Source organism: Heteronotia binoei, chromosome 1 (assembly GCF_032191835.1).
Source record: "Heteronotia binoei isolate CCM8104 ecotype False Entrance Well chromosome 1, APGP_CSIRO_Hbin_v1, whole genome shotgun sequence".
NCBI lineage: Eukaryota > Metazoa > Chordata > Lepidosauria > Squamata > Gekkonidae > Heteronotia > Heteronotia binoei.
In genome coordinates this window covers 56,601,664-56,628,013 of record NC_083223.1, presented here as the reverse complement: position 1 = coordinate 56,628,013, position 26,350 = coordinate 56,601,664, and the positions used below count along the sequence as shown (strand labels likewise).

General features: G+C 40.9%; 1 protein-coding gene across 2 annotated transcripts; it reads right to left on the bottom strand.

The window, feature by feature from the left end:
* Positions 1-14,634: 14,634 nt before the first annotated feature.
* Positions 14,635-23,862, bottom strand: CLN8 (CLN8 transmembrane ER and ERGIC protein). 2 transcript variants are annotated; one of them, XM_060234868.1, is made up of 3 exons: positions 23,512-23,862; positions 19,608-20,270; positions 14,635-15,468 (listed from the first exon to the last, which is right to left on the bottom strand). In XM_060234868.1, exons 2-3 carry the CDS (start codon positions 20,148-20,150, stop codon positions 15,145-15,147), a joined length of 867 nt encoding a protein of 288 aa, XP_060090851.1. In that variant the 5' UTR covers positions 20,151-20,270; positions 23,512-23,862; the 3' UTR covers positions 14,635-15,144. The 2 variants fall into 2 exon arrangements, with proteins under 2 accessions (XP_060090851.1, XP_060090861.1); XM_060234878.1 differs by having other exon boundaries at positions 23,285-23,521.
* Positions 23,863-26,350: the final 2,488 nt, after the last annotated feature.

Sequence of the window (26,350 nt, the reverse complement as noted above, 5' to 3'; positions counted from 1 at the left end):
AGGAGAGGCGAGTGGAGAGAGCCGAAAAGCCTTTCGGGGACCTCCTCTCCCTCTCTCCACGCATGCATCGCATTCCTAAAGGCCCACGTGACTGGTCCTAATTGCGCTCCTTTGTACAGCTGTGCAGTGCAGCGTAGGAGCTGTCAGCGTCTCCCGAATGCTCCAGTTCCTTTTTCTCGCCTCGAGTAAGCGAGGAATCGTCCGCTTGGTTTCCCTCAGACACAGACCCCCGCCCCCCAATCAAACAGACAATGGAGTAATACTTTCAGAAGTGGTTGAATAAAGTAGGAGTCAAGTAGCATCTTTAAGACCAACGAAGTTTTATTCAGAATGTAAGCTTTCGCATGGGAAGAGGCAGAACCTTTTTTAAATACCAGTTGTCTGTTTTCTGCGCATTTCCAGTGGGGATTCCCACTGGAAGATTTCTTTCCTATGTAAGCAGCACACTCCCATTTAATCTGCTCATCCAACTGTTATGGCTAGCTGACTGGGCAACTCTAGTTATGATTTACCGCTGCACAGGAGTCTTTCTCCAGGGATGCTCCATGGTAATGTATACATCCCAGCTGCCGCTTCATTAAATAGGGCGCTGTCTGTCCATGACTCAAAACAGCCAGAACAGAACTGGGAAAGGCAGGGCGTGCCCTTCAGTCACAAACGAGCAGGTCCTCGTCGGGAATGCTGCTACTCTAAGGAAACTGCTGCAACGCGCATACACAAGCACACGAACGATTGCTACCAAACAGCTTCCAGAAGACCACAGAAGCACCGCTTTTCCGTGTTCTTCTTTGGGGAGGCTTAGAGACATAGGATAGGAACATCAACATATCTGTCCCTTTAAAATGACAGACATCCTGCAGTGATTGTTTTCTTTATCATTGCTTCTCTATGTTGGAAAAAGCTGCACCTGTTGAATTGCACGCTTTGCAAGTGTTGAAAACGCACAGGCTGTTCACAAGTTACAGTGCACAATCTACACACAATCGATTTTTGTTGCTATGTGCATAGAGTAATTATCATGTTAGATTCAATGCACATACAGTTTAAACCACACAAGAGTAAACTTCTCAATTTCCAGAGGGGGGGAATGGGGCTGAAATGGTCCAGGTCCACATTTAATAATCTATGTTAAATTATTCAATTATAAAAAACTTTGTATTTCCAAAGAAATATGCCATATATATGTTACAAATATTTACACTCAAAGAAAGAGACTCGGTGAAAGAAAAAATGCCATGAACTCCTTCACTGAGAGAATTTGAGTAAATATTTCATTCATGTATGAAAAGAAATATTTCCTCCCCCTCTCTCTTTTCCTTGCAACTTAGGCTGAGTTTGTAACTGGCCCAAGGTCACATAGTATATTTTGTGGCTAAGTGGAAATTTGAATTCTGGTATCCCCAATCTTAAGAGCCCTGTGGCGCGGAGTGGTAAAGCTGCAGTACTGCAGTCCAAACTCTCTCACGACCTGAGTTTGATCCCGGCAGAAGCTGGGTTCGAGTAGCCAGCTCAAGGTTGACTCAGCCTTCCATCCTTTTGAGGATGGTAAATTGAGTACGCAGCTTGCTGGGCGGTAAAGTGTAGATGACTGGGGAAGGCAATGGCAAACCACCCCATAAAAAGTCTGCCATGAAAACACCGTGATGCAATGTCACCCCAGAGTCGGAAATGACTGGTACTTGCACAGGTACTTGCACAATACCTTTACTTTTTTTGTCCCCAGTCTTAGACTAATACTCTTAACAACTACATCACTCACATATTAGATACTCAATATGAATTTTCATATGCTTCTCAGAATTCACAGTAAATTCACTGTAAATACTGGCTCCTGAAATTATGAGACCTTTTTTTTTGGCTGAAGTAGGGCTCAGGACAGCAGAATCACCTCACTTCCTATATTTGGTGAACCAACCTTAACTACCCCCCTCCCTGTACAGACACACAGAGGCAAAAATAATTGACTATTTCTATATCTCTCATTTCTTTTTCTTTAAAGCTACATGCCTCAGGATACCAATATCACCTTAACTTGCAGCCTTTAAGCCATAGGCCTTTTGTTGTCCTGCCACCCAACACACATGCCTAAAGACAGAAATATTCCCATGTCCACCATCACTCACCAACTGTTTAGAAAGCATCTTCCCACGTGGTACTAGAAATTATTATCTACTATGTGCTTTCTTATTCCCTTCTAGAGAGAGAGAGACAGCCAATGTGACACAGCAGTTAGAATATCTTATTACGATCAGGGAGACACTCAGCCATGAAACTCATGGGGTCAATCTCATCATAACCTTTCTCACACAGATCAGAGTTTGAGTCCAGTGGTATCTTTAAGAACAACAAAGTTTTTTCAAGGTCTAAACTTACATGTGTAAGCACACTTCCTCAGATGCTTGCACATGAAAACTTGTATCTTGAACGAAATTTTGTTGGTCTTTAAGGTGCCACTGGACTAAAACGTTCTGCTGTTTCAGACCACCACAGCTACCCCACCCAAATCTTTCTCACACAGCTGTTCTGAAACCAAAATGAAGCAGCAGCAGAAAATTCCTATATGAAAAGAATGATTTATAGGCAATTCTTGGGTCCGCGTCATGTATGTCTTCCCACAAAGTATGCTTCAGAACTGCTTTTCTTTTGTGGGCAGCCTTCTGCTGTCATTTTATTTTTAAAGATAATAGGCCTTGCCTTGAAACCTTCTTTCAGGGACATCTTGAATAAGTTCCCCATCTTTTAGAATATGTTTTATTCTATAACACTTGTTTTGCACTTTTGCAACAGGCCTATCCAATCTTTCTTCATTAGTTTTCCTTTCTGTTTGTTAAAAATATCTGCAAGTGCTAGGTAGATAAGAGAACCTAACAATTTGAATGTGGGAGGCATGGATGTGGGAGCCAAGAAAAACTCTGCTATGCTTATGAAAGTTTTGCTACATGTATCTTAACTTGGAGCCCTTACACTTTCACATACTTTTCCTTTGTTGTTCCACAGTTTAGAAAGTGCCTCAAAATAGCATATATATGCTGGAGACAAACTTTAAAGTAATATATATTCTTAATTTATACCCTGCCTTTCTTCCCAATGGGGACCCAAAGCCGTTTACATCATTCTCTCCTCCGGCCTTACTCTCTTCTCCATTCTGTCCTCACAACCATGTGAAGTAGGCTTGGCTTACAATGTGTGACCGTCCCAAGGTCACCAAGCAAGCTTCTATGGCAGAGTGAAAATTTGAACCTAGAGCTCCCAGATTCTAATCCTATGAACTACTACACTGCACTGTTTTTACTATGAACTACTACACTACTCTCTCTGAAATATGTTAGTGACATTTTTCTGTCCTTTCTGGACATCACCTTTTCAAAGAGGAAAAAGCATTTAACTGTAGGAGGTAGAATGGATTTACTCAGCTGTAACACCAGATTTCATCAAAACAGTCCAGGGCTTTGCTGTGGCTTCCTTTTGAAATAAGAAGTGCAGTTACATGGCTAAAGCATGCTTGCACACAAAAGCTTATACCTTGAATAAAACTCTGTTGGTCTTAAAGGTGCCACTAGATTCTAACTTTATTCTATGACTAAAACAATTTAATCAAGCTTCTACATGAGTTATCTTGCTTTACAGTGTTATTCAGGAAGCTCTCTTTGCTTAAGTTCATGCACCAACTACACAGATTTGCAAAATAGTATTTTAAGTGCAAACAATCTATGGCCAGTCTTGTTAGGTGACATCAACAAGGAAACAAATCAGTGAATTCTGAAGAACCACACATTTATTAGTAAATCCACAGTAAGTCCAAATGGAGGGAAACCACAGTCTAATGTGTCCAATACTCTTTATTATGCAAATGTGGTTTCTACATACGCTTCCATAGAGAATCTTTGAGTTGCAAATAACAATTACACAGGAAGAAAAAAAGAAAAGCACAGTCCTCAGTGTTTCCTTTTGGAACTATGGGATAGTTCAGGTATGTCCAACAGGTAGATCACGATCTACTGGTAGATCGCGGAGGGGTCAGAGGTAGATCACCAGCCCCACTTGGTCTCATGGTTTGCTGGACAGGTGTTTGGGTTTTGTTGATGATTGTTTGGTGTGGTGGTATTTGATTACTGGTGCCAGTATGATGAATTCTTATTTTTACTTTTAGAACTGCATGTGTGATTTTGGCATCATCCAGAGGTCTTCAGCTCCTGTTGATCTTTAATACTTTGGGACAGTGACGGTTTTGGACCGGATTCAGCCAGTGCTAACTTAGCATCCCAGCCACCCCAGTATAACGAAGATGAATGTTCCAAAGAAGAGCAAAATCTACCACTTTCATGATGAATGGGAAATGGACTACATCTTCATCATGGTGAAAGACAAGTGTTGTTGTCTACTTTGTAACACCGCTGTATCCTTGCCCAAAAAGGGTAACCTGGAGCATCATTATAAGGCTCTGCATAGCAATAAGTTTGATGCTCATTTTCCACCCCAAAGTGAAATTCGTAAACTGAAGCTCAAAGAACTTAAATCTAAATTGGCTGCACAGTGACAGTTGATGGCGAAGCCAAGGTCACATTCGGTCAATGCAACCATGGCATCCTTCAAGGTCAGCAACCTGATCGCAAAGAAATTCAAACCTTTCAATGAAGAAGAATTTGTAAAAGATTGTTTTCTTGAAGCAGCAATTTTTTTGAAGGATTTAAGAATAAGAAAGAGATCATAGCTGCTGTTCAATATGTTCAATATGCAGAACGCCGCCGCCCGGTTGTTATTGGGGCTCCCAAGGTGGGAGCACATTCAGCCGGGACTTCGGGCGCTGCACTGGCTGCCAATATCCTACCGAGTTCGGTACAAGGTACTGGTTATTACCTTTAAAGCCCTATATGGTCCAGGACCTGCCTACCTGAGGGACCGTCTCTCCCCGCATGTTCCCCGGAGAGCACTAAGATCGGGATCTCAAAATCTTTTGGTTGTCCCCGGGCCAAAGGAGGCCCGCTTGAAGATCACAAGAGACCGGGCCTTCTCTGTAATGGCTCCATTTTGGTGGAACCAGCTGCCGGAGAAGGTAAGGGCCCTGCGGGATCTCACCCAATTCCGCAGGGCCTGTAAGACAGTCCTCTTCCGGCTGGCCCACAACTAACGGCCCTGTATACCGACTACTGAATGCTGTATATTGTATACTGAATTTTTATCTGAAGCTGAATAGAGTGTAGCTCCACGACTGCTGTCTGTTTTAATGATGTATAGTTATAACAAATGTTTGATTTTAATTATATATTGTGAAATGTTAATTTAAAGTGTAATTTTATACTTTTATGTTAGTTTTATATATGTTGTAAGCCGCCCTGAGCCACTCGGTGGGAAGGGCGGGATATAAATCCCAGATAAATAAATAAATAATTGTCAAGAAACACCGTCGTGCGGCGAACAGAAAAGATGTGTGGAGACACAACTGAATAATTGTTGGAGGATGTTTCAGTTTGTGTAGCTTTCTCACTCCCAACTGGATGAATCTACAGACATAAGAGACATAGCCCAGTTACTAGTCTTTATCTGGATGGTTTTTGAAGACTTCAGTGTTAAAGAAGAACTACTTGGAATGATTTCTTTAAAAGGGAGAACTACCGGTCAGGAAATATTCAGCTCTTTCCATTCTTTTATGACAAAGTGTAATTTTCCATTGCATAAACTTGTTTCCATCACTACTGATGGAGCAAGAGCAATGACAGGTGAGGTTAACAGTTTCACAGGCCTCTGTAGACAGCATGACGACTTTCCAGATTTCCTTTCTTACCACTACATCATTCACCAGCAAGTTTTGGCAAGCAAGAGACTCAATACAAAGACTGTTATGGACATCACTTTCAAAATTGTAAATTCAGTTTGTGGAAGATCGCTTCAAAGACAGCTTTTCAATCTTACTCTTGATGAAGGGGCAGCAGAAATCATATTGCACACAGATGTAAGATGGCGAAGTAGGCACAAATTTCTGCAAAGATTTCGTGATTTGCTGAATGAAATAAGGTTTTTGAAGGAGAGGGGAGATGACAAAGCAGAGTTGGAAGATGAGGAGTGGTTATGTGATCTGGCATATCTCGCTGACATTACAGGCAAACTAAGTGGTATGAACATTGAACTACAAGGTAAAAACAAATGCATTGGCGAGATGAGTACAGTTCCATCCTACAAGAGCAAATTTGAGCTAATGACGACTGACCTTGCAAACAACACTTTTGATCATTTTCCTAATACGTAGGACCATCTGGGACAATATCCAAATTTTGTTTTTCAGAACAGAAATGTGACAGAAATCTGCTCTGTTATCCAGGAATTCAAAAAAAGATTCTGTGACTTCCAAAGAATTGAAAAAGTTGTGGAGTACTTGTCATTCAAAGCAGATATGTACATGAAGGAAACTGTAGCTGCTATCAGTAAAAATTACTCATTGAACAAGGCATCTTTTGAAAACAAAATAGTAACCCTTAAAAATGACATTTTTCTCAAGACCTATGCTGAGCAAGAATCGTTTTGGAAGCTAGTGCCTACAGACAAATTTCCCAACTTGAGAAGATGCAGTGAAGCTGTACACTCCTGTTTCGGTTCAGCTTATTTGTGTGAATCTGCATTTTCCCATCTGAAAATGACAGAGTACACAGCGTTCCAACTCCAGGATTCCCTGAGACTGGCCCTCACGTAATAGTCACCCAACTTCAAAAAGTTGGTGGATGAAAATGCAGGCTCAGACGTCTCACTAATTAGCAAGAGCCAAGTTTTAAAGATTGCACAAGATCAGCCTGGATCAATACTTGACCTACATTTAACACAAATTACTCAATAAAGGTTAAAGAAAGTTATTAAGACAGTTAAAGAAAGTTATGACAATAAAAATTTAAGAAAAACTATTCACAGTTCTTTCTGGATCTTTGTCTCTGTTTTTGCTTATTTTGCTTACCAGTAAATGACAGAAGGTGCATTGTAAATGGGGGGGGGGGGGGGGCGGTGGAACCCAACTTTGGTGGGATAAAATCTAATTCGAAACTAATTTGAAACTTAATTTTCATGGTGGTAGATCACCAGCACTTTTGTCCAGAAAAAAATAGATCACGACCTGTTCGAAGTTGGACATGCCTGGGATAGTTATAGTATGCAGGCAAAAGGACATGTTTTGGTTCAAGGAGACAAAACAAGAGGACTTTGGCTGCATATTCAGGTTTACCACTCCAAACTTAAGGCTGAGTTGAACTACCACTTAATCCCCAGGCAACTTCTTCTTCCTAGCAATACAATTATAGCTTTGGACCCCAGAAAGATAGAAGAATCAAAATTACCAGGTATTTAGGTCATAGAGCTACAGGAGTTAGCCGTGTTAAGTCTGTTGCTGCAAAATAGTAAAGAGTTCAGTAGCACCTTTAAGACTAACACATTTTATTGTAGCATAAGCTTCCAAGAAACACAGCTCTCTTCATCAGATGCATCATTGCAATTTTCCTTTTCCCCTCAATAATTTGTTTTGAAAGTTAGGAAAAAATGCAGTTGTATTCAAAATACTAGCTGCAGATGTACACAGCTGCCTAAGGACAATATTGCTAGGTCAATTAAGTCTATTTTGGTGACTGACTTAGTGAGTAGAGACAATAAACCTGCAAGGAATGTTGCAAAAGCACCTCTATCCACTCATGTGAACTATAGTGGTAGATTACACAGTTAAACTTGGATTTCCTATTTTTCTATATTATTTGAGGAAAATATTTGTTTTTTTGGGGAAAATAAAGCGCACAAAGTTCCAACAGTGGAACAACTGCCCCACCCCCACCCCTGTCCGTCAGCTCTGGCTGAAGTGAAGCTCAACTCAGCTTTTATCTGCAAAAAGCCCAACCACAGAGAAACAGCTTTTCCGGCTACTTCAGACATGAAGGCTAACCTCAGTAGCCAGCAAACAAAACAAAGCACTTTTGACTAGAGCTTCACTGATAAGCGAATGCATCACTCTCAAAAACTGAAATGTAACATTATACATCTTTGGAATGCTTATGGGCCTCAGCCCAAAGCCACCCAGTATTTTTAATGAGCATTTTGGTATGTGTGTACATGGCAAAAATACTCTTCCAGCCCCAATCCTGTCTGAGAATTAAGAGTGGTGACCAAGAATTCAGAAGCAGCCCCTTTTCATCCCACAACAAACCCACACTTGCAGACTAATTTTTATACATATATTTAATTTTTCATAAACTTAGAAACACAAATAATATATAAAAGAAGCTCCAAGTATGGTGTTACAAAGGGCTGTACAGATTCTTAAATACTGATGTGAATCAGAATATTCCAAGGCTATTGAAAAAAGTCACCCTGACCTATTAAATGTTCAGTGCTAATACTACATGTAACAACTTGTCTCCAGATTTGCTTAAGAAATACACTACCATGAGAATTTCTCAAAGTCTGAGTCCAGTGGCACCTTTAAGACCAACAAAGTAATTCTGGGTATAAGCTTTCATGTGAATGTACACTTCACTGGAACACTGGAAACTCTTCCAGGAAAACTGGAAGAGTTTTCCTCAAGTCTTACAATATAGGTAGACAGAGGGTGCCGAGGTTGTGGCAGAATGTGCCTATTTTGGCCTTCAGGCTCTGTTTCCACCCTGCCCTCCTAGGGGGGACTGCCTTTGAAACATACAATTGGATCATGCCTTAGCTTTATATTTTTATTATTTTTGTCGTTAGGTAACTATATCCCAGAATTAATGCATGTGGGCTGCACTTTTAAAAGCTTAGGAGTGCTGTATAAATAGATGAAAGACTGTGAACCAGAGAGCCTTGAGTGACAAGCTGTTCCATGAGATCTGATTGGTGCTTCTGAACTGGATGCTGAGGAAAAATCAGTTTGAGTTCAGCCCTGACTGAAAGCAGTTCACACAAACAGGAGAACTGGGGAAAGTTGGCAAGAAAGTTTGGGAAGTAGGCAAGACTCCCATTTGGGCCAAGAAAACAGGAAAGATTTTCTAGGGAGAGAAGAAAATTCTCTACCCAGTCAAACAAGAAGTTAGCTCTGAAGAGTACAGAGATCCCTGGTCTGGTGTGGTTAGAAACTGGCTTTAGAGACCATAAAAGTCAATTAAAAACTCACAACAAGTATTGCTGTTTCAAGAGAAGGGGTTTGGATACTAGAAAGAGTATACCAGCCTTCTGAAAACCAGAAGAGTTAGAAAATACTCAAAGAAAGTATACTGAAGTGTTTGGGAGAAACACTGGAACAAAAGCCTCTCAACATAAAGATTTAAGTAACTAAATAGCTTAAGAAACTGTCATTAGCCTGAAACATATGAACTAGAGTCTGTGACATATTGATTTTACCTCAGTTACCTATATTGAACAAAGCAGCCCAGTAGCACCTTTAACTCCAACAAAGTTTTATTTTATTTATTTTATTAGTTTTAAAGGTGCTACTGAACTCCTACTTTGTTCTATTGCTTCAGACCAACAAAGCTGCCCACCTGGATCTATCTTTATTAAGTTACCTCAGAAACTTCAACCCCTGATTTCATCTGACCTTTTCCCTATGTTGAATAAAATATTTTGTTAATTTTGAATTTCAAAACATCTCAAGTGCCATTTTCAGTGGTTTAAATTAAAGGACAATCCCAACTCTTCCCTCAGGTTCCTAGGCTGACCCAGCAGTAAAATATCATCTCGAGATAGGTGAGACAGCCAGAGTTCTTTAGGAAAGAAGAAAACAGATCACTAGGCTGGTCAGTCAGAAAGGCAAATAGAAATGCAGGCAAAATCTTGCTTCTGAGGGAGGGAAGTGGACAGGGGCATAATATGCCCTACATATGGAAGAGATGACTCTTTGATACATCAGAAAAACAATCATTTCCCCAAACCACTTTCTTGAAATATTAAGTAATATTAAGAAATATGGAAGTATCATTCATTTTCCATAGCTGCTTAGCTATTCAAATATTGCAGGGAATATAGTATTTTCATGGTTAAAAAATAGTTAGCCCTCACTTGAGTTGAAAGGATATCTGTTCATATTAGAAGCCCCATATCAGAAGGCAACTTAGGTAACATGTAGCCACCATGACTTACATATTAAAGTTAAGATTATTAAAAGGCATTACATGTTCCCATTGGACAGCCTAGGGAGCATTATTTTATAAACTGAGGCCCAGACATGGTATCACTTTTAGGGAGAATTACAAGCTAGAAACAGGATAAATACTGTTGGCAGTCCAATTGGGTGGGCTGAGAATCCAAAGCATTCAAAAGGATATTAGTTAGCAAGAAAACTCATAATTGAGCATTAAATTGCAACATTTACCCAAGGTATGCATTAAAATTGCCTAAAAGTAATGGAAAGTATTGGTTGACTCCATATATTCCCACAATCTGCAACATAGTCAATCCATAGCATGGAAGCTTCCTCCTGTCTTGACTGAAGTATAACCAAGGTTTAAAAGGCCATAAGCCCTATGTTTCAATGGGAAGGGGCTCCCTGGGCTCTCAGGCCAATTTTTTTTTTTTGTTCCAAAGACCTGCTGAGGTCCATCTAATTACAGGTGCTGAGGACTGAGTCTTGGATCTTCTCCATACCTTTATTTCTTTATTTCTATTAATCTGATGACCTAACAGTCTTTGGACAATATAAATCACTCTAATATCATCCTCTAGTTCCACCGTTTAACTAAAAACATTGCAACCAAAACAAAATCTACAAAAGCCAGCATTTGTACCAGCTATCAAAGAAGCCAGGGAAGCAAAGTAAACGGCAGAAGATATCCCCAGCTGAAGCCAGAGATCTCTCAAAAGGGTCACCAACACAGTCAAATAAGATACAAGCTAAAGTTTCAATCCCACCAGATCCACAAGGACACAGTCTGTCTGAGTAAACTACTCTTCAGAATCTATCAAGCAAAACAACGAAGGCGAAAGCATTTAACCTAGCCAAAATAAAAATCCCGTCAATCGATAAAAAGAACTGTCAATCGATAAAAATAAGATGGAAGGATAAAAGCAGGAATATCAAAAAATAACATAGAGCACCCTCTATGAGCCCTAGCAAGGGCCAACTGACAACCTAATCCAACACCCCCAGGGCACTACTAAGGGGTAGTCTAAGGGCCCAAGAGCCAATGAGCAACAGAAATGCAGGGACAGCCCTCCAAAAGATTTTCTGCATAAAAAAACCAATGGCCTTGCCACCAGGTTCTACTAAAGCATGCAATCCCTTATTTCACAGCAAAAGTTGTCTAGGAGCTTTTTATCAGAATAAACAAAATACCACACAACAGTACAGTGACCTTATGAGTTCTCCAGAACTTTCATCAGTCTGGATATTCACTAGAAACAATTACACTCTCACACACAAAAAAGATGGATCAGGGACAGAATTAAGGCATGATGGCGAGGATCTCAAATCTGCAGCTGGCAGGACTATAAACTGAATAAAGGATGTCTCTTTAAGTGATGCTGGGTGCAGATTTCCTTGTACACCAAAGTTTCCTTGTACACCAAAGGCTGTTGGGAGTAAGACAAAGAAACAAGCAAGCAAAGCAAAGAACAAAAAACTCCCCCTATTTTTTCCTGAGAGAAAATTAATTTCAATGGGAGAAAGTTGTGTCTTACACATCCCGATGAAAAATTCTAGAGAGGTCAAGAATGTGCTGTTTTGTGATATTTTGATTGGTCCTAATAAAAAGTATTAGCATATTTACTTTTGAAAGCAACCTGGAATATTTATCATGAAAACTAGACATGTAACATCTCTCTGCCTAATCAAAATAATTCCATTCTGATTTAAGGGACCTGTAGCTAGAAGTTAGCATCTAGAGAAAGACACTTAAGTATACCAGGACTTTTTTTGTAGCAGGAACTCCTTTGAATAATATCAGGCCACACACCTCTGATGTAGCCAATCCTCCTGGAGCTTACAGTAGGCCCTGTAGTAAGAGCCCTGTTAAGTTCTTGGATGGGTGGCTACATCAGGGGTGTGTGGCCTAATATGCAAAGGAGTTCCTGCTACAAAAAAAAGCCCTGAATATAATTGAGTATATCAAGAATCCCAGGCCTTCAACTTCAGTCTACTGCCAAATACACCACAATATCAAGTAATTGCCATCCTATGCTGGACTGGAACTAGCAATTCAGAGGTGTTCTACGATTACATTTAGGTTATTATGCCTCCTTAAAGGAAAACATTCCTCCTGACTATATTCTTCCTCTCAAAGAAGTACCATGGCAAGCATGCAGTGCTCTTTTTATAGGCCATCATAGGACATTCACAATTGCACATTTCCACTAATGTCCATTTATAGCTCATATAGAACATAGAACGGAGTGATTAACTTACCTTTTAAGTATAGTTCTGCTCAGCTTTAATAATTACTTTAGTGGTTCATTGTAATCTACTAATTTCATGTGAGCATTAGTGAAAAGAACATTTCATTGAAACCTTTTCAATACCTGCTTGCATAGTTAATATGGCGTAGTGATTAATATGCCAAGCCAGAATCTGGGAAGTCCAGGTCTGAATCTCTACTCAGCCATGGAAGTTCACTGGGTGACCCTGAGCTCATCCTAACTATCTCATAGGGCTGTTGTGAGAAGAAAAATAGAAAAAACAATATAAGCAGATTTGGGTTCCCACTGAGAAAGGCAGGGTATAAACAAAGCAAATAAATAAAACCAACAGCAAACAAATATTTTTCTGCACCCAACACTCCATATTTTAAAAAGCCAACACTTGCAACAATCTTCAAGAATTGGGCATTGGAGATGTTCTGATTTTATGTTCTTCTTATTAAAAAAAGAGATAGGCTATACTTTCCAAAAGCCACTAGGTGTCAGTGTTCTACAATGTAACAGGCTGCCCGCTTCGCTCTATCTACAATGCAACAGAGGTATGAAAAATCCTGAAGTTTTTGCCAACAGTTTTAGGTCATTTTTGTAGTCAATGTTATGTAGCAGTTAAGAGAACCTTTCAGCAGCGTTTAAGGAAGGCTAGATCTACACAATGCTGGATATGAACTGCAATTATTTACATAGTGGATTCTCCTGTCTATGGGAAATCCAGGTGATGATTACAGCAGGCAATACCCAGTGCCATGTGAATTTTACCTAATTATATGTTACAATTGGACTTTTAAGGGTTGAAGAGTGATGGCTTTGTCTTTTAGTATCATCAAATTTCTTTCATTATAATTATATGTTAGGATTTCTTTTAATTGTGACCCTCACTAAAATTTGGTATTGGAGCAATTTATAATTTCAATAAACTGAAGTGTGATTTAACACAATCCCTAGTATTTATCAACTTCCCAGACTGGCCCCATAGGATGTAGTTCATAGTTCCTGTGCATTTTGCATAATTCAGATTTGGGTCAGTAGTTATTCATTGCCTTTGAGCCAGTAAGGTCCACCATGAACAAAAAGTACCTCTGTTTGATTATCACATCTAGAAGGATGCTTCCTGGGATGATGAGGGGGATGAGAACATTTTGAGGAAGGCTGCACAAACTAACCCAAAATACAGAACACATGAGAAAGGTCAGTATAGTACTTCATTAGAAGATCCTGCCCTTATAATGCACTAAACTTGCTTTTTTGCAGTTCTTTACCATGACTGTTTCTATGCCAACTAAAAAGGAACAGTCTTCAAGGGTGGGGGGAGAGAACAAGAAGAAGTCTAAGTCAGATGCATCCTGCCAAATGACCAGGTACGAGTTTATACCAGCCTTTTTACTAAAATTCTCATGACCCACCAATTTGTGAAGGAATGCCAGCCTCCAGGTAGTACCTGGGAATCCCCTAGAATTAAAGCTAATCTCCCAACTACAGAGATAAGTTCCCCTGGAGAAAATGCTTTAGAAGGTGGACTCAATGGCATTCTACCCCAATGCGGTCCTTGTCCTCCCCAGGTTCCATTCCTAAATCTCCAGAAGTTTCCCAAACTGGATCTGGTAACCCTACCCCATCCCCTGCCAGAGGCTAGGGGAAACTCGAAAACCTTAAGTGTGTGTTACATTCACAGAGCACGAATGTATAATCAGGGCCTCTCTATAGTTAAGGCATGATTAATCTGCGTTGTGTGATCCTGCGTTCTTGTTTATTAGAAATTAAGTGCCTTGCAGACACAGCTTCACCTCACCCAGTACTCTTTGCGTGAGTCCCAGTAACCAGCAGGCACACCAAAGTCCATCAGAATGTGGACCACTATCTCCTTTGCCCCCACAGTCAACAAGATGAAGGAAGTTCATTGAGAGGTCAAAGGCTAATACTGTTTATATAGAATCATGCTCAAGACTAGGAAGAATGTTACTGGAATACGCAATGGGACACGTTAGTGCATGTATGAATACCAGACAGAAATAAAACATGTGGAAACAGAGTCATATCACATTACAGAATGATGCCCATAATACTGATGCTGGCTTACTAGGAACTTATACTCCAAGCCACAGAAAATATGAGAACTTTTTTTTTTTTGTATTTTACTCATAAAGTGAAACCATGTTCTGAATATTTGACTACTATTCAATCTCATCCTGCGATAACAGAATATATTTTATAGTAGCAAAGTCCAACTTGTACTTTTCAAGGCTTTATAGGAAGAATCATATTTGGGCCCACACAATCACTGGCATATTAAAAGATTAAGCTGAGTTGATGCTCAGCATTTATTGTATTAGTGGCACAATGATTAATTTATTGAAAGCTTGTCAGTGAATGAAAGAACTAAGAGCAACTCTAGAATATATGGATAACCATCTGGAGCCCTTGGGCAAATGTCAGAAACATCCTCCCATCACTGGAAATATTTAAAAAATGGCAGAGACAGAATGATTTCCTGGTCTGTCACCTGGCTATGGGGTTCAGGTGGGCAGTTTTTAAAGTGGCTGGTCAATCACAACAACTACCTGCTCTCCTGCATTCAACTGGAGCTTTCTATATTTACCAAACATACTCAGACATTACTGAAGTTCAGGATCTGTCAGTAACACAGATAATTAATTCAGGCAGCAACAACATAAAGAATACTGTTAAGAAGGTAGAAATAAATAGGTTTTCAATCTCCTATAAGTTAAAAATAAAGCTTTATGGTCCTAGCTGTCTAACCCATGGTTCACTACTGTGTGGAAAAGACTCCCAAATTCAGCATCATAGCTCTTTTGTCTGGAGTGGTTTTCCATTTAGTTTTTTGGAGGAGCCATTTTTCATTGTTCTATTGGCAAAATTCCAGTCAACGGGACAGACAAGCTGCTTAGTCTTTTTGTATGTCCAGTAAGGGTTAAGTACAAATGTGACAGCACTCATCCCTGCGAATACAATTGCAAAATGTAGACGTCCCAAGTTTTCTTGTACAGCGTTCCAATTGGAAATGCACACCCACCACATGTGGTAAGTAAGGATCATGCGGCAATGAAACATGTGAATCATCACCCACTGGTTTGCCTTCCAAAAGAAAGTGTTAGCCCAGCCAACCTAGAGAACAAGAAAGAGAGAACAAAAGTTAGACCCAACAGAAATGCATTGTTTTCAAGCGTACAGATTCATTTACTTATTATAATGATACAGGAAAAACCTGCCAGGTCAGACTCTGGCTGTATTAATACTTTGTGTCCGAAACTCCCTGGAGGTTAAGTATTTTAAACACTTGGAGGCTTCTGACATGTTTTGAGGTTGGATACAAGGAATGTGTTTGGGCTATGACCAAGAGCCAGTTTGGTGTAGTGGGTAAGCGAACTCTAATCTGGAGAACCAAGTGTGATTCCCCACTCCTCCACATGAAGCCTGCAAGTTGACCATGAGCCAGTCACAGCCCTCTTAGAACTCTCTCAGCCCCACCTACTTCACAGGGTTTCTGCTGTGGGGAGAGAAAGGGAAGGAGACTCAGAGACTCCAAGTGAAGGGGAGGGTATAAATACAAAGCTTCCTTCCATAGCATCAAAAAACTATAGATGAGACACTTCTCTCAGGAAAAACAAACAGACTGAGTTACTATCAGTTAAAACTGGGACATATACCTCAGAGAAAGATTGCTTTTGCTAAGTTTCTAAAACCAAGGTGCCAGAAATTACACCAAAGGCTACTTTTCAGCCTTCAGGAAGAGAATAAGGCCTTAGTAGTAGGTAGAAGGAAAAAGAAAAAAAATGAGATACGAGGTAGAGCAGTTTATTAGATCTTTTAGATCCCAATGCTTGACCCACAAGGTTTACTCCTGATATATTATGACAATTTCCAATCAAACTGGTGTAAATCTGTTCAAAGTTATATCCTGAGAATTGTGCCCCCAGGCACCCTTATCCTATGGAACATACCAAGCAAAAAATTAGTTAAATAGAGAAATGAGGATACAGAATACCAAACCAATCTCTCTAGCTTATAAAATACTATGATGGGAGCAAGCATCAAAAACACAGTTGAACCTGCAAACTATTTAAAATCTTTGGAAGTAAAAGGGTTTAGAAGAGCCTTCACTCTGGCAAGGTGCTCTGCCCTCCCTTTTGCTGTACTTGAAGGGAAATATAAGAACATTCCTTTCTCAGAAAGGCTCTGTACCTGTCCATTAAAGGAGGTAGAGACTACAGTCTGCATACTTTTCATATGCCTGTATTATAAAGGTGGCTCATAAGGAGAGCATCACTCCACTGAAGAAAAAATTGAGCCTTCCAGAAAAAGCTAAACTTGAGTTCCTTCTATCTGATAGAAACCCCAAGTAGCCAGTTTCTGCATGGCAATACTCGGGTTACAGAAACTGCATGGTAGTAAGATAGCAGGTGGCTACTAGATATTAGACAAAATTTTAAACCATTTTTTAAGGTTTTATTCAAGTATTTTAAAATCTTGGAACCTTTGTACATTTGTATTTTCCTTCATATGATTGTCTAAAGACCACTATAATAATAAACAAATCCCAATGTATTTCACTATATGTTTCATCGGAGGATCTTACATAGAAACTCCACAGGCTTCCATCCATCTGTACTTTTCAACCTCATCATTCAAATTTAAAAAGAGAAGAGGGTGGGGAGAAGAAAAGAATGTAGAATTTCTCTCAGCTTGGTGCTCCAACAATGTGGCTAAGCATCTGCACTGCTCATAATCTCCAACTGTTACAAATGACATGAAATTTCAAACCATTTTTCCCTTAAATGACATCAACTTCTATTCAAAATATCCTATTTTCTTCTAGTCGTGCTACAACACTGACCTATCCTAGATAAAATGGATTATGTTAGTCTAAGACTTCAAAAAATACAGGCATATGTAAAAACAAAGTCAGCATGTTACAATAGTTACTGGACTAGACTGTGGGAGACCCAGGATGAAAATCCCCCTCTCAGGCATGAAGTTTCCTGCCTGACTGTTGGCCACTCACTCATTTTCAGCCTAACCTACCTCACAGCAATGTTGTGAGGAGAAAATGAGGGAGGGGAGAATGACTTATGTTGTACTGACCTCCCTGAAAGAAGGGTTGGAAAAAAACAGAAGTAATGAAAATACTTTAAACATTAAGCATAATTCACAAGAACTTTAAGCCAGTGAAACTAAAAAATGCAGCCTACGGATTTAATCAGCAGAGACTGCAATCCCACATATACTTTCGGGAAGTAAATTCATGGAACTCAGTAAGTCTTATGACAAATAAACAGTCATGGCTTTGAGCTGTAAATTATACAGATACCAGACATGGAAGTATCAGATCTTTCTAATAATTTTTGACCCTAGCAGTTGCCCAGAAAAGGTGATGAGATCCAAAAAACTGAAGCTCAGTTCAAATAAGACTGAACTGCTGTTGGTCAATGACAAAGTCACTTACGGACTGTAGAGTCAGTCTGTTCTGGAGAAATCTGCATCCCCCCTAAAGGAGCAGGTTTACGGGTCACGAGGTGCTATTGAACCTTCCCCTATGACTCAAGGCTCAGGTCTCCTCCATGACATGGCTGATATGTCAACTAGAGCCCTTCCTTGGATTTGGCCAGTGATCCATGAGTTGATCACATCCAGATTAGATTACAATAATTGTTTCACCTTGGGCTGCTTTTGAAAACTATTCAGAAGCTGCAGTGGGTCCAAAATGTTATTCTGGGTATAGGGATTATATCATCACTGTGCTGAAAGACCTATAATGTCTGCTCATCTGTTCTGGGTCACAATTCTATGTGCTGATTCTTACCTTTAAGGCCTTGAATGGCTTGGGTCTGCAGTGCATGAAAACTATCTCCACTCACATTGTACAGCCTACCAGTCAAGATAATCTTTTCAAGACCTAATCCCTATGTCCCACCTTCTAGAGGTAATGCAGGCTTTTTTCAGTGGTGGAACTTCACCTCTGGAATACTCTTCCCCTTGATGTTCACCTCACACCTAACTCACTTTCTTTACCAGGCCAAAATATTTTTCACCTAGGCTTTTGACTGAGGGAAATTCTTCTTTTTTACCTCTTATGGTCTGCTTCTAACCTAAAGAATTTTAATATCATTTTAGGCTGTTCAATTTTTGTTTCATGCCTTTGCTTGTTTTTAATGGCTTTGTTTTAGTTTGAAACTGCCTCAATCAGGTCTTTGGAGGTGACATACAAATTTTCTATAGCAAACAAATACCCCTGGTATTCCTCCAAAGAGCTCAAGGCAGTACATCTCCCCCTTTCATTATGTCTTCCAGCAACTCTGAGGTAATTTAGGTTCAAAGGGAATGACTGGCCCAGGATCCCTCTGTACATTTTGTGGATAAGCAGAATTGCGACCGGTATTGTATGGATGGATGGTGAGCAGATCCAGCACAGCAAATGTGTCAAGATCTGTATTCTGATCTTGTATTCTAATGGTTATATCATACTGGTCCACAGCAATACCCCCTCTAAGCTGCGGAGTCTTGTGTGCAAAAACTCTGCTTTGTGAGCTATTGGCATTAAAGTTGTGAGCTACTGTATAAATTAGTTTGCTCTGGGGTCATTTTGCCTGAGCTGAGACAAATATGTGAGAGCCAGAGGCTAAAAAACTGTGAGCTAGCTCACACTAACTCAACTTAGAGGGAACACTAGTCCACAGACTGGACATTTCCTTGAGAAAACACCCTTAGCCCCATGGCACAGAATGGTAAAGCTGCAGTACTACAGTCCTAAGCTCTGCTCACGACCTAAGTTCCATCCCGGTGAAAGTTGGGTTCAAGCAGCTGGCTCCAGGTTGACTCAGACTTCCAAGGTCAGTAAAGTGAGTACACAGCTTGCTGGGGGAAAAGTGTAGATGACTAGGGAAGGCAATGGCAAACCACCCCGTAAAATGTCTGCTGTGAAAACGTTGTGAAAGCAACGTCACCCCAGAGTCGGAAACGACTGGTGCTTGCACAGGGGACTACATGTACCTTTATTCTAATGACCAGATCTTGACACATTTGCTGTGCTGGATCTGCTCACCATCCATTCAGCCCCGGCTTCTGTTTAGCCAGCTCTGTGAACACTGGCGCACAGACCTGGATTTCCTTGCCTTCTTGCCGCAACCTAATGAGACCCCCCTCCCCAAGTTGTATTTGGTATTATCTGTATTACTCAAAAATATGTTCTCCACTTAGCTTGGGCTGTATCACATGACTATTCAGAATATATATCAACAATCTCTTACCTTTAAAAGAATCCAGGATATACAGGTGAAAGGCGTGCTCATCTCTAGCAGCATTCCCATCAAGGGTATATAATGTCCAGATTTTACGTTGGTCACCAGACCAAAAAAGCCACCAAAGGCAAGCAAATGATGAACAACTAAGAATAAATCAAATGTCCTGAAAACAATATTAGACACATGAACAGCTACATTTTCAAGCAAAAAGAAGCCAGAGGCTATTAGGCAGTTGAACCAGCTCCACTCCTGCTGGGAATACACTTTGTCAGCCTGAAAAACTGGATCTAGAAGCAAGGCCCATAAACCAGCAACACAGCTCTGAATGCCAAACACACCTCGTGTAACAGCCAGATTCCAAAAGACTTTCTCCTTGGCTGGCAAGGCACGGTAAGTGATGCTTATCCTTGAAGATAGGTAGTGTGAGAAAAAAAACACTCCCAGGTAGATGAAAAATCCAGCCACCACTAATTTCAGACGAACTTCCCACAAAACATAATCCCAGGCGAAAACAGATCTGGATGCCACATCACCATCTTCTTCAACCATGTTTTTTGTTTATGTTGCAAACCACTTTGTGGGAACTTGGGAGGAACCACACGATGGGTCTTTTTAAGGATCTTGAACTTTTGCCTCTACATTGAACGATGACCAAGTCCACTTTGCCATCTGAAAAAAAAGGGAAAAAAAGGATGCAGATATTTTCATGTCATGGCAAAACTAAATCCAGAGACTGCAACCAGAGATTGGAGCCATGAACAGGCAAGAACAGGTCTTTTCTGCAATCCTGAGAAAGCTTTAAAGATTGAAAAATCTGCAATCTTTAAAAAACAAAAACATGCTAGAGGTTTTTAAAAAACGCAAAATAATAGAACCATGGTTCCCAGACGTTTTCAGTTCACCATGCCCTTAGTTTCATAAACTCACCCCCAGTGTCCCCTACACTGCTCAATAAAAAGCACTATTCAGAATAGCTGTTTGCATGACCCACTAAGGGCAATAATAACAATAAAAATACAAAATGGTAACACTTAACTGCACAGAAAAAGGGTTTGAGTCCAGTGGCACCTTTAAGATCAATGAAGTATAATTATAGGTATAAAAAAGTTTAATTGTTGGTATAAGCTTTTATGTCCATGCACACTTCCATCAGATCCAGCTAGCTACCCAACTGAATCTTATCAACTGCACGCTTATTCACATTTCTAGTTTTGATTAACTTGAACCAGTGATACCAGTTTTTCAATGTCTGATTGACAGTAATTTAGCAACAATCTTAGATGCCACATTTAGTAACTATTTCACTAATCAGAACATTTTTAATATGATGGATGGGCTTGATGAAGTGGTACCAGTCTCCCAATGTCTGGTTTAAAGCCACAGCAGGAGTCTTAAATCTCCCATGTTCAGCACTCTGGATTAAATTTCTTTGCTTAGAGAGAAGGCTTGAAGATAGGTAGTAAAATCACCTTCTAACAAATGAGGCCAGGCATGGCAGCAACCACAGGGCAGCCTGCTACCACATGACTTGTGTGACTCAATTAGGGAATGGCAGCAAATTCTGTTCAACAGCAGCCACCCCACAAAAGCCAGTGTGGGTAGTGGTTATACTGTCAGTCTAAGATTTGGGAGCCCCAGTTCAAAACCCCACTCCACCACAGAAACTCACTGGTTAACCCTGAGCCAGTTACACATTCTCAGCCTAACTTACCTCAGAGAGTTTTGGGGAAGATAAAATGAAGATAAAATGAAAGACGGGGGAATGATGTAAACTGCTATGGGTCCTCACAGTGGAAAAAGACAACAAAACCCTTAATCATTTCAAGGTAGGTAGCCATGTTGGTTTGTCTGCAACAGCAGAAAAGAGCAAGAGTCCAGTAGCACTTTAATGACTAACAAAATTTGTGACAGTCTTTTGTTATTCTTTAAGGTGTTACTGGGTTCTTGCTCTTTTCTACTTAATAGTTTCAGCAGCTCTTTTTCAATTGTATGGCACTCTACTTGTAGATATTTCCGAAAGCCACCTCATTGTAGATATATACAGAGCTACTAAGAGACTAACTTTCAGTATTCTGGATAATCCCTAGTATAAATTTTGCCTTTTTTCCCAAGGAGCTGATGGAGTGCTACAAACCAAAATCTTTTTTATTTAAGTCACCAGCAATTAATCCCTCACTAGTGAATACACAGTCAGTACTTACGTAGAGGTCTATAGAAAACAGTTACCAAGGTTAGTAGGATAAGCCAGGCTAGGCTTATCTTGTCAGATCTTGGAAACCAAGCAGGGTTGGCCCTGGCCAGTATATGGATGGGAGACCTCCAAGGAAAACCAGGGTTGTGATGTGGAGGCAGGCAATGGGAAACCACCTCTGAACATCTCCTTGCCTTGAAAACCCCATGGGGTCACCATAGAGCAGCTGCTTCTTGAAAGCAATTAAAAAAAAAGAAGCTACAACAGCATTCAGTGAAACAGGCCCCAGAATTCCTTTACAATTTTCCAAAGGTATGTTACTACAATGTTTTGTAATGAAAAGCACCCATTTGAGATCAAATACAGCGGAGCCCAGTGGCACCTGAATTATTATTTGTTCATGGGAGGGGCAGGGTATAAATGTATTTGTTTCTATAAATTCCTGCACAAGGTGTTGCCTTTGTCAGATGCAGCAAATGGATCCTCATTAGGCAGACCTTTTACTGAGGGAGGACAAAAATAAACAGAAGGGCCAAGTCCATCCTGAAAAGTAGTTATGCACAATTCAAATCTAGTCAAGCAAAAAAAAAAAAAATAGAGGCTCATCTAACATCTGTAACTGATGGGAAGGGGCTGTGTCTCAGCAGCTGAGCATCTACCTAGCATTCAGAAGGTCCCAGGTTCAATTCCTGGCATAGCCAAATGAAAGGATATGGTAGGAGTTGACAGGAAAAATCTCTCCGAGGCCCTGGAGAGCTGCTGCCAGTTTGTCTAGACCAGAGGTGGCCAAACTGCAGCTCAGGAGCCACATGTGGCTCTTTCACATATATTGTGTGGCTCTTGAAGCCCCCACCGCCCAATTGGCTGGCTAGGAAAACTCTTTAAATCACTCCTTCAAGTCAAGCCAGCAGCTTAGAGAATGCATTTAAAGTTGCTTTCTTTCCAACTCTGCCTCCCTCCTCCCATCTATTTACCTGCCCGCCCTCAAACGTCCGGCGTTTATTCTATGTGGCTCTTACATTAACCATGTTTGGCCACCCCTAGTCTAGACAACAGTGACTTTGATGAATCAACAGTCTGATTCAGCAGAAGCAGAGATCCAGGTTGGAAAACTCTTGGAGATTTGGGGCTGGAACCTGGGGAGAACAGGGGTGACGGTGGAATCCACCCTCCAAAGCATCCATTTTCTCCAGAGAACTGTTCTCTGTATTCTGGGTGTAAACTATAATCCCAGGAGATTCCCAGATCCCTCCTAGAGGCTACCATTCCTAAACAGCAGTGTTTTGCAAAGTCCTTATTCAAGGGGGGGCGGGCTCCAACTGTGTTCCCTGGCCTGTATTAGTTACCTTCAGCAAACAATTCTAAGAAGTGAGCGGGCGAACAAAGGATGCGAGTAAGTTTGCACCGATGAGGGCCTGCTTCCGCTCCCGTGGCCTTGCTTGCCTATCATTTTAGGGCTAGGTTTCTTCCCCGTACCCTACCGTGCTCTCACCGAAGAGGAGGAAAACCAACACAGCTCTCCGCGGGGTTTCCTTGGTGCCCAGAAAGGCCCATTAACGGTAATTCTATCACGTCTTTTCCCGTTTCAAAGACCCAGGATGGCGCACAAGCCAGCCGCCTCTTCCCTGAAGCTCCGATGCTCTTTGCAAGAGGAACCAGAACTGAAACTGATCAGGGAGGCTTTGCCGGCGCTTTTGGGGAGGGGCAAAGCTTACTTACCGGCTAGGCTGTTGGAAGGATACAGGCCTCCGTTTTCTTGTTGCTCCTCGTCCTTCTCTTTCTGGTCATGCGCTCCGAATTGCTGCTCGGCAGCCTCCCAATCGGCCAAGTCGGGACTTCTTCCCCATCGCGGCGCCAATTGCGTGACAAATGCAAAAGAAAACACCAGCCAGAGCTCGATTCACTCCGCCAAGGCCCCGCTCGCATGCACTCTCGCTTCCTTTCGCCTTGCATTAGCCTGTCGCTTAGAGCAAACCATTTCCCTCTACCGGGAGGAGGGGAGGAAGAAAAGCGGCTACGTTAACTGCAGTTGCACAACACGGTTCATTTGTGCCGGCAGGAAATCCAGCTGGATTCGAAACAACGCCCTTTTAGTTTTTAAACAGTTACGTACAGTAGACTTCAAAGGAAAGCCTCCCAAATGCAGAAACACGGCGCTAGGACCGAGCGGAGTCGCAGTTTATTAAATAGGAAACTGCTTTTTAAGCATTGTCTGACCCAGCTCACAAGATTCACTGTTGTCCAGAACAAAGCAGTTTTAAAATTAGGAGACACTCATGACTGTTTATCCAGGTCCTACTAATGACCTTCTCAGTAACCATGCATAGGATCTCGGCCTAAACCTCGTTTTATTTATCTATTTAAACAGATAATGAGATACCTCTTTGGGAAATTTACAAAATCCTTTAAAGGATAACAATCGGTATGTACTCTGGCTTCTGAGTAAGCCCTGTTGAATGAATTGCTACTCTCTCCCATGGAAGCTCACTGGGTGAGCTTGAGGTATTCACCGATGGTCAGCCTTGCCTATCTTGCAGAGTTGATAAAATGAAGGTAAGTCGCTTTGGCTCCCATTGGGCAGGAAGGCAGGGTGGAAACTGAGTAAATAAGTGTGTGTGTGTTGAGTGCCCTCAAGTCTCTTCCAATTTAGCGTGACCCTATGAATTAATTACCTCCCAAATGTCCTGCTTTAAGCCTTGCTCAGGTCTTGCAAACTGAGGGCTAGGGCCACCTTGATTGAGTCACACCATCTCATGTTGTGTCTTCCTCTGTTCTTGCAATCCTATCTGCACTACATGTCTCCTCACTATATATATTTCTTCTGTGTGTCATTCCCCCACTTTGTAATTTTCTGACTGAAAATGCCCTGATTCCAGTTTAGCTCACTCACTCCCAGGATTGCGAAGAGAAACTTTCCATTTCCCATTTTACAATTCCCAGTCTCAGCTGTGACCATTCCACCCTGAGTGACTCTGCCTCTTTACCCATGCTTTGCTTGGATAATTGCAAAGAAAAATTCATTTATTTATATGCCACTTCTCCAAACACTTGCTTGAGGTGGTTCTTAAGTAAGATCAATATCTTAAAACCGTAAAAACAACAGCAAGCCATTAAAAATACGTTACGGCATAAGAACAATGTAAAACAACCATTGGGCAGCCTTAAAAAAAAAGTTCATTCATTTTGCAGGCTAGAATTAGATCCTGGAAGATATAAAAAAGATAAAGCCTTGGTGTCTGCAGTGGATTTTCTGACAAAGAATTCCAACACATGTAGGGTTACCCCTAGTCTGAAATCACTGCTGCAAGAAGTGGGTGGGTAGCATGTATTGGGCATATATGAAAAATAGATGGAATGAGGCCAACAAAATAAATTATTCAAATATTTCTCAGTAGACTACATTAACACCTCAATTGCTAAAATCTCAGTTGATGTTGAAAGAGTTAACCTATGCCTCTGACATCTCCAGAGTTGATAGCATACTTGTGTATCCTGTTTTCTTGTGTGACCTGTAATGTGCATCTGGCATAATAACCTGTGATTGCAAAAAGGGTTGTGATGCAGCTCTTGATTGCAGTGAATTAATCATAGTTTTCCTTTGGACGTCTTAGGGCTGTGGTAATAAAGCGTTCTGTGAGCCTTAGGGCAATAACATAGTGTTACAATTAATGTTCTGATTTTAGCACACTGCCAGGGATTAGAAAACAGCTAACTCGGTGGCTGACACTTCTCATCATGGACAGGGCTCTTACACTAATATGAAATGTGTGCCCTGACCAGGATAGCCCTGGATAACCTGATATCATGAAGTCTTAGAAGCTAAGCAGGGTTTGCCTTGGTTGGACAGCACACCACCAAGGAGTACCAGGGCTGTAATGCTGAGGCGCCAAAAAAAAAAAAAAATCTCTTACCTTAAAAACCCTCTGGGGTTGCCATAAATTGGTTGTGACTTGAAAGCAAATGAAAAGTACAGCAGGTTGAGATTATCCTACTGTGGAGCTGAAGCAGTAAAAAACAGTTTCCATCTGGATTTTGGGTTCTTGTGCAGATACTGAATCAACCTCCCCTAACCCAAGGTCTCTTGTGCTGAATTCATCAGGCAACTCCATCAGCTGCAGCTACCTGGTTTTCACTCGTTTTCACTTCCTTTATACGAAAATCCCACGGTGTCATCATAAATCAGCTATTATCAGACTAATCATGGCTCACATTTGTTGGTGGTGTGTGTGTGTGGAGGAGATGGTTGTGGACAGGAACCACCATCCTAATTACCCTCTAGAATTCAAGTTCCTGCTGAAGCATGTGTTATCTTTATACAAACTTTTAACAACCGTTTTCCTTTCCTTTGGGCTTTCTTCTTTTTCAAAGGGTCTGAGAAGTAAATAGGTACATTTCACCACTGCATATGAGCCCATATAGCTGTGATGTTCTGGCTAGCAATATATGCCACACCCTTCATCTAAGATGAAAGGTGGCCAACTCCAGCGTCTTCACAGTTCTGGGTTCTGGGTTCTAGCACACGCTCATAGAGATGGTGAGATAAATTGTCTTCTTAGCT

Coding starts and splice junctions, on each gene's coding strand:
- CLN8 (XM_060234868.1), bottom strand. CDS start 20,150: ATGGTTGAAGAAGATGGTGATGTGGCATCCAGATCTGTTTTCGCCTGG. Junction 15,469..19,607: donor TATCCTGGATTCTTTTAAAG/GTAAGAGATTGT, acceptor CTTGTTCTCTAG/GTTGGCTGGGCTAACACTTT.